The sequence below is a fragment of the Empidonax traillii genome, unplaced genomic scaffold, assembly GCF_003031625.1.
Source record: "Empidonax traillii isolate 1590-97213 ecotype Southwest subspecies unplaced genomic scaffold, ASM303162v1 scaffold1041:size265471, whole genome shotgun sequence".
Lineage (NCBI taxonomy): Eukaryota > Metazoa > Chordata > Aves > Passeriformes > Tyrannidae > Empidonax > Empidonax traillii.
Window position 1 is genome coordinate 1 of NW_020956234.1, and position 15,772 is coordinate 15,772.

The 15,772-nt window shown below is 38.6% G+C and overlaps 1 protein-coding gene across 1 annotated transcript; it reads right to left on the reverse strand.

The window, feature by feature from the left end:
- Positions 1–7,691: 7,691 nt before the first annotated feature.
- On the reverse strand, positions 7,692–15,488 carry LOC114068328 (mothers against decapentaplegic homolog 4-like; the record flags this gene model as incomplete). The annotated part of the gene is given in 7 exon segments (XM_027904316.1): positions 7,692–7,802; positions 7,936–8,055; positions 9,804–10,016; positions 12,585–12,590; positions 13,250–13,273; positions 13,696–13,870; positions 15,062–15,488. Coding segments are annotated over 7 exon segments (919 nt in total), but the record flags the coding sequence as incomplete, so codon positions are not given.
- Between the last annotated feature and the right edge of the window lie 284 nt (positions 15,489–15,772).

Below are 15,772 nucleotides of genomic sequence, written 5' to 3' on the forward strand. Positions count from 1 at the left end.
TTGATTTTTTTTTTTTTTTTGCCGGTTTTATCGGTTTTGTTCTTGAAGGGGATTATTAGTGGGTATAGGGGTATTGTTTGGTTGTTTTACTTGGTTTTCTTTTTCCCTCGTGTTACGTTAATACACACATACTTAATAAAGGGCTGTTATTTTTCTTTTTTCCCTTTTCCATAATTTGCTTTCCTTCAATCGGAGCCTCTTAATTTCAGATCTATAATTGCTAGAGAAAAAGGTTTGGGTCTTTTTCTCCTAATCCATCCTCAGTAAAAGACCCTTGTCTCAATTAAACTGAGACATTGGGGAACCCAAACATTAATAGACCATTTTGAACAATTATATTCCACTATAAGAATTTATAATATTGCAAAAGCTATTACTGTTATCTGTGAAACTTGTCAAAAAGTAAATCGTGTAAAGGCAAAAGGAAGACCTTTTGGGGGGGTGTTCCCTTGCGTATAGACCATTTACGAATATCCAAATTGATTTTATTGAGTTACCTAAAGTTGGGAAATATAAGTACTTATTAGTAATTGTTGATCATTTAACCCATTATGTAGAAACATTCCCTACCTCAAAAGCTACAACAAATCAAGTTACCAAAGTGTTGTTAGAGCATATAATACCTCAATATGGTGTAACTGAAGTTATAGATTCGGATAAAGGACCACATTTTGTGTCAAAAAAAAAAAAAAAAAATTGTTAAAGAAATATCAGAACCTTTAGGAATCAAATGGAAATATCATACTCCTTGGCACCCACAAAGTTCGGGAAAAGTAAGAAAAATGAACAAAAAAATTAAAAACGATTCCCACAAAAATTAATAATTGAAACAAAAATGTCTTGGGTAAAATGCCTACCCATGGCCTTGTTAATTATTCGAACAAGGCCTCGGGCAGACTTGAACATCTCAGCCTTTGAAATGATGTATGGAATGCCTTATCGAATTGAAAAACCCCAAAAATCATGTCTTAATACATGAAAATACTATTAGTCTGTGGCATTTGTAGATTTGTGGTGCCTTTGATTCGTTCGGGATCTGGCGTTTTCTTCCCGTTGAACAGGTGGTGTCCTGGGTACTTGATTTTCTTTTCTGCAGACTGTGGTTTTTCTTGTGATGCCTTTGAACCTTTGCTTGTGGGAGGGTTTGGAGGATTTGTGCTTTCCACCTTTGCCTTTTCTTCAGTTTCCCCTGCAATCCCCCACATTGGAAAATCATCAGCATTCCTGGGGACACTAAATTGGTTCTGAGAAGATAAGTTATGACAAAAATATTGAAAAATTTATCTGATGACATACCCCTTGGAATTAAGAGCTTCTTGAGATTAATTTTTGCATTTGTTGTATCCTTATTTATATATTATTTATGGAAAGTCGTGAAGTGTGGAAGAGGAGTTTGTTAGACTATTTAAGCCCTAACATCACATATCGGAGGTTTGTAAATTTAGAAAATCCTGGAGAAATGTATAATCGGAATGTACATATAAGATGTAATACCCCAAGTTGTGAGTGTTACCCTTTTGTCTGTTTTAAATGTAAAAAGTGCCAGGAGAAGTGGTAGAAACATTGTAGGTACGAATACCCTCCTAAAGGAGTATGTACCTGATGTTATCGATCTGAACGAGAATTTACTACTTGGACATTACACCACTTAGACGAAAGAGGGGTTCCATGGAAATCCCCCCAACAATGGTGGTATTATTTTGTATTCGGATTTAATCCACAATATTTTTGTTACCACCCAAATGAACCAGCTCCTTTTGTAATAGAAATAATCAGAGTCCAGTGCCGAAGGGAACTAAAAGCCGTGCGGTGTAATGGGTATATGGTAAAAACCGTGTCGTGGCCTGCCTATACAGCATGTCTCACTAAATATAAAAGGCATATTCCTACCAGGGACTCCTGCTGCCGAGAAGATGGAACACCCCGTGACTCGAAGCAACCGAGCCGACGGGCGAGGCAGAGGAAGAAGACCTGAAAAAGGAAAAAGCCTAAGTTGTGGGACACCCAAACTGCAATGTCTGAGTTACCCCAGGACTGGTGAAAGTAAACGAGCTGGCATAAATAAAAGCTTTACTTGGACAAAACTAGACACCCTTTCTACAGGCACTCTTTACATTTCAGCTCTAGTCCTAATGCTTTCTGTAATCCCAACATATGTACAAAACCCGCATGAACCATTCAAATGACGTTTAATTAGATAAGAAGATCAAAAAGTCCTTAAAAGAACGCTTTGAGGCTGCAAAGTTATACATGCTTGCTTCTAAGTATAATGCTGTGCCAACAAGTAACCCCGATAATGATGATTATGTACCAATGAATCGCCTTACTAATGATTATTGTAATTGCGATGTACTACATTGCGAATGCTATAATAAATGTTAGAATTGTGAAAAAAGGTTTAATAAACAATAATAGGATAAAAAGAAAAAGGGGGGATTGTGAGAACCTATGGACTATGTTATTGTTTATTAAAGATTTATGTTACAACTAATGTAAAGGTCAAAGGATGTAAAACTGCTTATGTAAACTAAAACAATGGACGAATACCTTATGCAAACAAAGATAACCCCCAGATGTTCAACAGGAATGTGACAACCAACCCCATATAAGGACGTATGAATAAGGGACCAACTATGGGAAAAGGGAAGAAGACTTCTTACTTCAGCCTTAACGACTACCGGGAGGCAAAGAGCGACCCCCTAACAATAACTGAAGCATACACCGAATACCTCCACTATTTCACAAACAACGGAAGTAAAGATGTATAAAAGGGAACTGTTTAAACTGCTCAAATACGGCAGTTGGCGGAGCGCAGACTCCCCTGCCGTCCAGCGCTGCATTTTGCTCATATTCTACTTGCTATAATCAATAAATTTTAATCGAATTTTGATCCTTTGTGGTCTCAATTTATCACAATCGAGAAAGTAAAGAAACAGATAACCTATGCTAAAGATTTTAGTAGCAATTAATTTAAATCTGTTACTTTCATAGTATCTAGATGACACTTTCAGTTTAAAAAAATCATCTTTAATGATTTGTCAAACAGAAATTTTTAGGGTTTTTTAAAGTCAAGTTATATTTATTTTAGTGGCTCATAGCTTCCCTAACATTTACAAGGCCCAAAAATATGCTATTTTCCCTACAATTTTCATCTAGGAACATCAAACCAACCTTTATATATGCACTTGGGTAAATCTTGTGAACTGTATCCCCTGGTGCACGCCCTGCTTCTCTATCCAGGTAGTAACTCTGAACGAAGACCGCATGGTCACTGATGTGATAAGTAAAGGCACCGGTTTTATTCCAAGCAAATTAAACAGAGAGTACTAACAAAAGAACTATTTCTGCATATTTACTAACTTATAGGCGTACCGTGGAGTCTGTAAGGTGAAGGGTCCTGTCTGGACCTAACACCAGGGAATCTTTTGTGGCTGGGAACAGGGAACAAATTATAAATAAAAATGTATTCCTCTGTGCCATGTGGATACAAAGAGAGGCCCTCCATGCCTTGCAATGTGGGGATGATGCAAGACCCCCCTGTACGAGCCCAGGGGAGATAAGTTACAACCAGCCAAAAGGTAACACCCACCTCCAAAGCAGGGAAATTACCTTTTAAGGCAACAAACGGACAATGAATGAATATTCAACAACTGATATCGAGAGGGTACAAAAAGCGCAGTTTTCAAACAATGTGTGTGCTCTTTGTATGATCCAGAGGTGCACCCAGTGCTGGAAATGGATAACCAGCACTGTAATAAAAAACTCTTGCTATATTTCTTTGTCCTGCAGGTATTTTTGCCGTCTTCAAAATTCAAGAAAAGAAGTAACTTATAACAACTGAGGCATCTAACCCACACATCACCTTCTCCTTTGCACTCCAACTGCACCCCTTTACCTATGTGCAACATTAAAAAGAAAAATAGATCCAATGCACCTGTGTATACATACTATAAATCAGACCTTTGCTAAATAAACCATACAGTTCTCTATAGCACTCCAGTCATACAAGGACTAAATACAAGTATACTCATATACTCATACAAGTATAAAACCATCTGTATTACCATCTATGGGAAACAGAATGCAGAAGCAAGGATATTAGAGTTGCAACTACCACATTCAACACACAACAATACAGAATTGGGATACTAAACACATTCAGTTCTGTACAGTGTAAAATCCCACAAGTATTCTAGTATAGAAAGTCACTCAAGTACATATACAAAGCCACATTTTAATGCAGAACTGTATGTTTGTTTGGATCACATTACAGCAATCTAACATTTTGATTGTCATAATGCAACATTTCTGAAGACATGGAATCATTTTCTTCCTTTTTGTTTCAAAGGAGGGGAAAAAAAAATTGCAAGATTGCTTCAGTTCCACAAAGTGTAGCACGTGCATGGTGAGAATAAATGAAAATCCAACTAGCTCTCCCTCAATCTTCCTTTGTTCCTTTGACAAATCTATATATAGCAGTTATTCTCACATCGTTCTCTGGTGTGAAAAACTAATATTCAGTTTGCATATATAATGGTGCGAGTTGCTAATTTTATCCTTGAAGGCACAGCCTTTAAAAGCAATGAAAAGCAACACCCTACTGCAAAGCACTGAAGGGCTTTGTCACATAGTTCACATTTTGAATGCATTACAGGAGTGGCCTAGAAAGATATACTCTGCTATAGTTAATTCAGTTCAAAGAAGCATACCATACTTGTGATTTCAAAAGGGAGGCACACACTGAAGGCAAAACAAATTATCAAATACCACAGACATCTGGAGCTTTTGAGATCTGCAGAATACCTTGCTCTCTCAATGGCTTCTGTTCTATGCACATTGGAAAGTTGGCCCAGGCAAAAATGATCTCCTCCAGAAGGATCCACATATCCATCAACAGTAACAACTGGACAGCTTGAAGGGACCTTAAATGTTTCTCCGACTTGCACGTCCATTTCAAAATATGCGATTGAACACCAATAATCTGGAGCTAAAGAATATATACAATTAACGGACTGAAAGTCACAAAAAAACCCAACAAACCCATTCAGACAATCAATTGGACTTCTACAACTGCATTTGTTATTCAAACTAAGAGTGCACATTCACATAAACAAGTTCAGATAAACGAAGACATGTCTGCTAGCACAGAAAAATACTACATACTACAATGAACGTGGGTTTGTCTTTTTTAATAAAGCACACATCAATGTGCAGAAGCCTGAGCAGTAAGGAGGTAATGTGTTGCTATGCCTCAAACACCGATGACCCTTCAAGTAGGCAAGTTAGAACATTATGTGCCAAGAAAGGGGAACCTTACAAATGTATAGCAGCACCTTTCTGGAGCCAATTTTCTTGTTCAGGTCCTGGGGCTAAGACTGGAGGCTGGGGGGTTACCCAGGCCGTGTAGGGTCTTCCATGGACTGCAAGGAGACACTTGCCTGCCGTGGATCTTCACCACACGGTCACAAGGGATAATGGTTTTTGAGTCCACCCCTGTTTCCTGTGGGGTCCCTTCGCACGGGAAAACAGTTTTTGATAGACCTCTCCGACGTGGGTCCATCTCTCGGACAACAGGCCTTCCATTCTCTGTTGTCCCTCAGGGTCACAAATTCAGCAGCACCAGCATGGATCCCTCACTGAGATCACAACATCCTACCCAGGCTGTCTCGCTCCAGCTCTCTCTCTATGGGCCACAGGTCTCCGGCAGGACTCTGTTTCATTTTAGGCCTCCCATGGAGTCACACCTACTTCATGCACTCTGCTTTGGTGTGGGCTCCTTCATGAGCTGCAGAGGGGAGTTTTCTGCTCCCCGACAATCTTCCACAGATGGCAGGGATTTTTAGTTTTAAGTCTCTTCCCTGCTGAAGGGAGAGAGAGAGAGAGAGGGGGAGAGAAGGCGATCCCCTCCCTTCGCGGTTTTTCTCCGGCTGCTAGCTTTGACCTTGGAAGTTCTGTTATCTCTCTTTCTGCCTGGAATTCCTTCTGCCGCATTTCTTGTCCAGGCAGTCCTTCTCCAAAGTTTTTTTTCTCTACTCTGTTACAGGAGAGAAGGGGGGCCTGATCCCCCTTGTCCAGGCCAGACTCAGCCCAGGGTGGGGAGGCCCCCAACAGGGCCAGTTGTTATGCTGGCTCTTCCATTTTCTTCTGCGCCACAACTTTCTCTTCTGTTTCCTTAAATATGTAATTGGCAGAGGCATTACTAAAACTTTTGATTGGCTTTTTCTCTGGAAATTCACCTGGAAAAAAGTACTTTCAGCTCTGGCAGGGGGCTGGTTGGTTGGCAAACCCATTACAATTAGTTTCATCAATCACAGAACAAGTTGCCCAGCATACTGTGGAATGGACCATAAGAAACACTCACTGAAGATGGAAAGAAGCCCTAGAGAACACATTTTCTAAGAAAAAAAAATACAATGAATACAGTCTTGATATCAGTCAGTTTAGTCTCTCAACTTCTATGAACTAGGTCCCTTACAGGCAGCAGAGAACAAGGAGGAAAGACTTAAACATAGTATTATAAGTAAGAGCAGCTTTTGCAACAAGATGTCAAAACAAGCACAACATTGGTAGGAGTCAAAACATGCAACTTTCTAAAATGAGAAATGGCAGTAGCCACAAAAAGCTCTATGTAGTATCACCAGCCAGTTACAAATATTAATTATGGAAAGATATGTGCACTGAGAAACATTTATAGAGTATCTACAACACCACTAAAGTTTTTTTACATCCTGGTATTTCTGACAAACTAGAGGACAGATAAAGTGGGATCCTAAAAGAACAAAATAATGAAACCTAATAACTGTATCTAAACCACAATTTTTTTGATAGAGATAAGTTGAAAAGTCACTCTAATATTAACTCACAGTATATTCTCCCCTCTGCTAACCACAACTGTTGCAAACAGGTGATGTGGTTAAGTACTAAATTAGAAAACAAAGAACTGTTCTAGCTTTTTGACACAAAATGTAGAAAAAATTTAATTTGGGTGGGTTTTTTCCCTACTATACTCTTATAATACATATACTGTGCTAGAAACTTACACTATCAGTTTGATCACTTTTTTTTCCTTCCCATCTCCTGTGCCTTAAAACAAGAGATTGTCATCCTATTTCATAGATGAAAAAAATTGTCAAGTTTGTGTGACGAATGTACTCGTGAATCAGACTGTGGCAAGACCAGTTTATTGACAAGTACTTTACTGCACGAGCTTTCACAAAGTTCTTTTAAACCGCTTGGTGTACATGGACACACATCTTCCAAATCTTAGCATGACTTCAAATTTCTAGAAAATAAAAATGGTCAAGAGCTTCCAAGTTTTAAAAGAAAAATATGCAAACAACACATTCTGAATCAACTGCCTTTTCTGCAAAGGAAATACTTAGTACAGGATTGCAAAGCCTTAAAACCAGAGGTTTAGAAAGGAAATGCTAGTTTTGTTAGGTATAGTAAGACATATATAATATAGATGTTATCCCTATAGCTATCTGAATTTCTAATCTCTGATGCTTTAACAGAGCAAAGTCCATCAGGCTCTTATACTTAACTGTCAGAAAATACTAAACACAGTAATGGTAGTTCTGTAATATATATATAAAACAAAAAAGGATTTGAGGGTAAACAGTAATCACAAGTGAACCCCCACCATTCAACAAAACTGATAATGAAGTCATCTGGAAATCTGCACTACTTACAGTAATGCCCAGGATGCATAGGTGGATGATGCTGAAGATGGCCATTCTGGTGGTGAGGTATGGTAGGTGTGTAGGCTGCCGTCCGATTTCCAGTCCAAGTTGTAGTACTATCTAGAAAAAGAAAGGAGTGGTTGGTTTTTAAGGGATTTTTTTTTCCACATCTCACTTTTAATCCTCTATTTCTCCTGACATTTGGAAACTGGTTTTAGAAAACTAAGAAGAGTGCACATATGTATATACTCACTGTGATGGTAAGTAGCTGTCTGAGCTGTAAACCCATTCTGCTGAGTTCCTGGCTGAGGCCCTGAAGCAATCTGTAAGAGTCCATCACTATGGCTACCTGTCAATATACTGGTAGGTTGACCTGGTAAAAGAACACACTACCTATTCATGAACGTTCCAAAATTTTAATTAAGAAGACCTCAGCACTACTGGGCACGAAAATACTCCCAACTAAGGGCACTGCAATACACAGTTCCTACAAGTCTGGTTTCAGTATTTTTTTTCCCACCCACCAGAGTGTCTTAGGAAACTTGAAGCAAGATGCTTTGTAGCAGCTAATTTTGACTCTGACACCCTTAATATTTTAGGAGTAGAAGTATGCAGAGAACTCTGTTTATCAAGCGCATCTTTATTTTGTTCACATCACATTTTTCAGTTTGAAAGGAAAGAAGACATGTCACAGTTTTACTGAATAACATAGCTGGAGTAGATTTGGTATGAATCCAAACAGACCAGCAAGCAGGTCCAATAAGTTGCTTATTTTCAGCATGTTATAACTACTGTTCCCTAAGGAGAACATTCATTTACATTTATGTTCCTCCAAAACATACTGAACAATATTTTATTTTTATAAACAGTTCTTGAATAGAGCTGCATACATCTCTGGACACCTTCCTGAGAAAGTTGCTGGGTTTTTTTCCTCCCAAATAAGTATTTCAAGAATTATTTAAGTTTTAAAGTAACACTACAGATATTTTAGAACAGGTTAACAGAATTTGATTTTAAAAGGCTTCAGCTCAGCCATTAACACTAAACTGATGAGCAGTTTCACAAGTACACTTGCACTCTCAAACTGATGTGGGCTAGTAGAATTTATTACATTGAGAACTTGAACTAAAACTTAAAAATGACCTTTTTTTCTTGTCCACTTGACTCCAACAATTATTACACTGACGAGAAAAGGTTATTGACAACTGTTGTGCAAAAGCAATACAATAAACTGCTGGAGACAGACATATCTCAGCTTTGCAAAACCATTAGTTTTAGCAAAGAAGTTGTCAGTTAAAATTAAAGAACGTTATCAAAACACCATGCCACCATAATTCAAATTTGATAACGTGAAATCCATTATAGTTACGCATCTTTGAGACAATGAGTATGCAAAACCCCTCCAAACTTCATGGTTTCCCTACATTAGGGCTGCAGGACACTGCGCACATAATGCTTTTACTGTCCTGTTGGAGTGAAGTGTGAGGTTTGGTGTTGGTAAACCAGACTCTTCCACTCATACCAAATACACACAAAAAAGTAATAAAAACTTCAATGCAGCACTTCCATGGACTCATGAAAATATTAATTAGGGTTGTCACTTTGGTAGTACAATGGGCCATTTTAAAAATAATCAAGTTCAAACTGGAACATTCATTTTGTCAGCTGTGGAACACTAAATAATTGCCTTACAACATCTCAATACTGCTACCTTATGGTATATCACTTTGTTATCCTGTTTGCTGTTGCAATAAAATAATAAAATTCTCCCATTTCTACAGTAATTATTCAAATAATAGTCATAATTTTTTGTTAGTGGTCAATTGTTTTAATGTTGTGTCACTGAACCTTTGGCATATCCAAGTCTTGTAATACTCATGTAGTGTCAATCTCATTGAAAAAAGACTGGGCCACCATGAAGTTACTCAAATTATGCTCCAAGTTAAAACCTTATATTAACACTTACAAGACTGCCTAGATCATATTGCCACATGCTTTTACCAGTGTAGTGTAGCAGCAGCACAGTTCCAATGCAAGATCTACTTTGCCAAAAATCAGTGGCTATCTTTGAGCTTTCACATTTTCAGAGCTTAATATTTCATATATTCTTGATGATCTTACTTGTTGAAGCCACAGGAATGTTGGGAAAATTAGTGGTGCTGGTAGTGTTAACCTCAGGAGGAGCTAACATGGCTGGGGTGCTATAAGGCTCTGTAGATGCCCTGTTACTTGGTGGATGCTGGATGGTTTGGACTGAATGACCTTCAGCAGAAGACGATGGTTGCCCCTCGTAGTCATGAACGTATTCGTCTTTCACCAACATGCTTGATGGAGCTGTGAAGAAGCAAACAGTTTAACATGCAAAGTAAATCTATTTTCAGGATTTAACTACAAATTGCACTACTACTTTCAAGCAATAATGCTGTTAAAACTAGCAGAGGGGGAGAATTTAATCGAGATAAACATTGCTAAAGCACTCCACTAAATTACACTTCAAGACAGCAGCAAGAAATTTTGAAGCATAACTGAATAGAAAAGCAAACTGTTTATTTTGCTTACTGCTATCAAACAAGCAGTTTAGTCACACAGTAGTAGACTCCAATAACATTTTGTTTTCTAGTCCATCACTGTGTGATTGGACACAGTTAATAAAAGGGAAAAATATGCTTTTTTTCAAGCACCTAAATATATGTTAATGTAGTAGTTAAACAAATTCCTCGGATACAAACAAGAACACAAATAAAGTTCCTATGAAAAACATAATTCATGAACATAGCACATAAAAAACTTCATGCATCTCTTAAGTAATTTTAAGCAACTCCCATTCAAATTGACTAGAAACATCAAATTCACATTCAAAGAAAGATAACGCTACTCTATATTTAACAATGTAGCCACTAATTCAGAATTTTCCACATACAGCGTAAGGAAACTACTACCATTGTCACTGCAAGAATTTAGAAATAAATATCCTATTGAGCATCTTCAAATAACACTCTTACACTACATTAGCTCCTGTGCTCATTTTTAAAGCAGCCTTTACTATATTAAAATCTGACAGCAATTTTTTTGTTTCCTGCTGCAAAAACAGTAGCATGATGTGGTGCGTTGACCCTGGCTGTACACCAAGTACCCACCAAAGCCGCTCTCTCACTGGACAGAGGAGAGAAAATATAACAAAGGGTTCATGAGATAAGGACAGGGAGAGATCACTCACTGATTACTGTCACAGGCAAAACAGACTCGAAGTGGGGATATTAATTAAATTTATTACTAACAGGATTAGAGTAGGAAAGTGAGAAGTAAAATAAATCTTAAAAACACTTTCCCCCACACTCCTCACTCCTTCTCAGTGGTGCAGGGAGACAGGGAATAAGGGTTATCGTCAGTTCATCACAGATTGTTTCTGCTGCTGGTCAGGAAGTCCTTCCCCTGCTCCAGCATGGAAGACAGTCCTCCATGAACAACTCCATCATGAGTCCATCCCACAGGCAATAGTTCTTCACAAACTGCTGCCAAGTGGGTCAACTTCTCCATGGGGTGCAGTCCTTCAGGAACAAGCTGTTCCAATGTGGGTCCCCCACAGGGCAACAAGTCCTACCAGGAAAACCTGTTCCTGTGTGAGCTCCTCTCTCTGTGGGTCAGCAGGTCCCTGCCAGGACCCTACTCCAACACAGGCCTCCCATGGGGTCACAGTTTCCTTTGGGCATCCACCTGCTCCAGTGTGGGTCTCTTGCATGGGCTGCAGGTGGATCTCTGCACCCCCATGGACCTCCATGGGCTGCAGGGGGACAGCCTGCTTCACCATGGTCTGCACCACAGGCTGCAGGGGAACCTCAGCTCCGGAGCCTGGAGCATCTCCTCTCCATCCTTCTCCACTGACCTTGGTGTCTGCAGAGTTGTTCACATGTTCTCACTCTGCTCTTCTCTGTCTGCAATTTTCATCTGCCCAATACCTTTTTTTCCTTCTTAAATATGTTATCACAGAGGCATTACTATCATTCCTGATTGGCTCGGCCTTGGCCAGTGGCGGGTCCATCCTGGAGCCAGTTTGCATTAGCTCTGCAGGACATGGGGGAAGCTTCTGAAGCCACTCAATTGAGGCAGTCTTTGAGGCAGTCTTTGAGAAACAAAAGGTTAACTCAAACACAAAATTGTAGTAGTTCCAAAACCCTAGCATTAGGAAACCACAGAAGTAATAAATTGACTGAGGAATAGAACATTTTGACAAGATAGAACATTTAAAACATAAAACAAAAAGATAACAACATCAGCAAATCTTAGAACGGGCCAAAAGTCAACCTGACCCTACTACAGTTGCCAACTATCCAAATTAGGAAAGATCTGAGGAAAGTTCAAAAGTGTACAGCGATGAAGAAGAGCAAACGACCACTGCCCACGATGAAGGCTACAGGAACTCCCACCTCTAAACCTCCCCAAATTAAAGACTCCTCCTATATATGAATATTACAAGTAGATGTTGCAATTTAATGAATATGCATGTTTGTGATGTAATCCTATACTCTAAGACTGTATAAAAGACCTGTGCTAAATGTATTCGACAGAGTTCTCTGTCCCGGATGACCTGGGAACTCTCCAACGCGTTGCATTAAAATACCTCCTGCTTTAAAGAAACAAATTTTATCTCTAAAGCAGTTTCTCTGTGCTTTTTTGGGGCAAAAATTCGGCTTCACTTCTAGCAGCTTCTCAGAGAAGCCACCCATGTAGTTCCTCTGCTAGCAAAACCTGGCCATACAAACCCTAAACACATGACAAGGAAATATTTATGTATTTAACTGCTGGCTAGTAAGCTTTGATTCTGTACAAAAGGATCATTTTTCAGAAGACACAGGTAAACAATTAGCAGAGATGAGCATGCAAAATAAAGCTTGTGAAGTTAACAGTTTGCTGGATGATTTGGGGTGCTTTTTTAAGTCATTTTTGCTAAAACTATTGGATTACCCAAATTTCTTTCTCCATGAATTTCTTCTGGAAGGAAAAAAAATCCAGTTTTGAAATAAAGCAGTTACCAGCTGCACAGTCTCACAATTTCTGAATAATGTTCATTGGAAAATTAATGTCCAATTTCTCTCAAGTTTCGGGGACAACAAGAATATTAAACTCCTGCATTCAATTGCATATTAATGACAGAATTTCTACTATTTTCTTGTTTACTACGTATTACATTATAAGCATCTATTATTCCCAATTTGATTACTTAGCATATCATACAGGTGCACACAGTTTTAGGTGTCTGGGTTATTTTATTAATTAGCAGCATTCAACAGTGAGGTTTTTGTTGTTTTTTTTTTTCTTTAAGTGGGGCTTATAAGTTGTAAGCAATGAAAACAGAACATACTGACAAACTGAGCTGAAGCCTCAATTTAGAGAATTTATCATGCCTCTTATATGCTACTTAGCTGATTTTCCAAAACAAATGCATTTTCATATGCTCTCTATATTCCCACCTAAGGGAATACACAGGAATAAACTGTGAGCATACTGAAGAGTTTAACACAGTTTGTGCCCATAGAAACGCAATAGTAAACAGAACTACTTATCAGAACTCTGTAGTGTCAGTCCCGAGAGATCTTTAAAAAGGAGAAAAAGAAAAGGGGGGCATAGAAAATTATATTCAGCAATCTTCAACAATGTTTGAACATTAAGTTTATAAACTTTACAAATTAGTACTACAGACTCTAGATATTATAGTCCCTTTATCACAACACAAATCTCAATCCTAAATTATTCCTAGGATATGCATTAACTGCAAGAACTGTGTGCAAATCCAACAGAAAGGCTCAAATAAAAGCCACAAACTGTCCTTTCAAATTTGGAATAAAGGTAAAAGAACAATTCCATTCAGAAGATGGACAAGAGCATATGAGAGTAATTTATAATTAGATCATTAAAAGTCAATGTTTCTAATTTAGGTTCATATATTCTACACTCAAAAGGAAAACATTTTACATTTTATTCCCACTGTTCCATTTTAAATCAAGAGTCTACTTACCAATGCCAGGCGAGACTACACGCTCATAATGGTAAAGATTTACACAGACACTGTCACATTTTAAGTCAAAAGCATACTGACAATATTTAACATGCTTGAGTTCATTTTTATGTAGATCAGGCCATCTCCAAAGACGAGCGTAAATCACATGAGGGAATCCCTTGCGACCAGCCACCTAAAAAGTTAGACACAAAAGTTGATTGGGAAAATAGCAAGATGTCATTTTACTTAGTGAGGAGCAAAGCTGGAAGAGGACAAACAACAACACAAGGTCATCAAAATATGGGGAAAAAAAAGGTGATGTACAGTTTAGCCAAGTTCTGTACTCAATAGAAATAAATTTCTATTGGGGTTTTGCTACAGTTAAATCAACACTGATTCTTAAGAAAAAAATACTAGATCCAAAATGGCAGAAGCAGAATTTATGCTTAATGTAATATGTATGGCCACCTTCCCCACCACGGATGACTAAGAAGCTTTGCCCCAGAAGAGGAATGAGGCCCCAAGCTACACTATAAAGAATTTACAAGTAGAAGAATGCCAATTCATTATAATAATAATAATTAAAAAACTCAAAACAAAATAAACAAAAACACTTCTAGGGTAGACAGAAAGCTAGTCAGCAAACATATCTGTCCTGGAACAAGGAAATTGCAACCCAAGCTATACAGGTACTGAGTACTGATGATATAATGGTTAGTCTTCGCGAACAAAGAACCGGGGAAGGTCTTTACACCTTCCAGTCTGAGCATTGGATTTTTTTAGGTGAGACACAGTGTGCGCGGAACTGAGCCCACCCTTTAATCCTAAGGTTCATCTGCGGGGGCCAAGCGAGCTTGGACGGTGGCAGCGAGGTCCTCAGGACGTAGATGGATTGCCTTACAGGGCTAACGAGCTCCATCTGCCCGGGGAGTGTCCTGACCGGGAATCGAACCCGGGTCTCGGCGTTGACAGCGCTGCGCCTTAACCACTTGACCACCAGGGGCTCCCACTGATGATATAAGGCTAACATAAATCCTCAGTGTAGACTCCTTGGAGTACCTTCTTAGCAAGGGATCATAGGTCTGTCTTTATATTTCTGACCAACACAGGGCTAACAGAAGCTTGTAGTGAAAATACCAGGATAAACAGCTGATTTGTTACATGACCCTGCTTTTTACTGCCACACACACACTCATTGAGAATGGCTGATCCAATGCCTTCTGCTCCTTTTGGGAAGGAAAAAAAAAAAAAATCAACTACTGCAACAGTCCAACTCCAGCCACAAAACATGCCTACAAATGGGGGCAAGGCAAAATGCAAGAGAAGAGCTACTCTTCCTCAACACTCTAGGACCCTGTGTCACTCACTTTTGCTCCAGCTTCACTAGGAGGAAAACATCTGATTTTCACTTGTACTAACCTGAAGTTCTCTGTATTGTAACACACTTGCTAGGATGAGCTCCATTTGTGGTTATAGCTGTAATCAAAAAATCCAATTCATCTTTTTTCTCCTTTAGCTTTTTAACTAAACTTTCAATTGAGCGTTTTGCAAAAGTTTCACTCTCTCCACCTTGTCGATGGCACATCAAGCTGTGAACAATGCTCAGACAAGCATCATTACTTGTTGGCGTGTTAGTAATAGACATATTGTCCATTTGTCACAGTTTTTTCTTTCAGATCAAATGTCAGTTTTGGGGGCTGTTATGATTTTCAAGCTGATGAACAAGAGATGATCCAAGTTAAGTGTTAGATGTACTGTCTCTTGGTAAAACCTAGGAGGAAAAAATATCTACATTAGAATTGTTTCTAACAAATTACAGATCATGTTTCTAAGGAAGTCTATGGCTTTGTGCTTCTTTTATTTTCAAGTTCAGCGCAGGATATTAAAAGCACATGACAAAACTGCATTTCTTGTCCCATGATAGCTAAAACATGCTTAAGACACTGCTTGCACAGCTGTAGATATAAGATTTATTTTGCCCTAGTAACAATATTTATTTAAATATTATAGTTTGTATAAATGTACACATAGTATGTACATATAGAAAGGTAGGGATCATTAAATGAATCAGGAAAAGGAGAACTGTGACAATGAT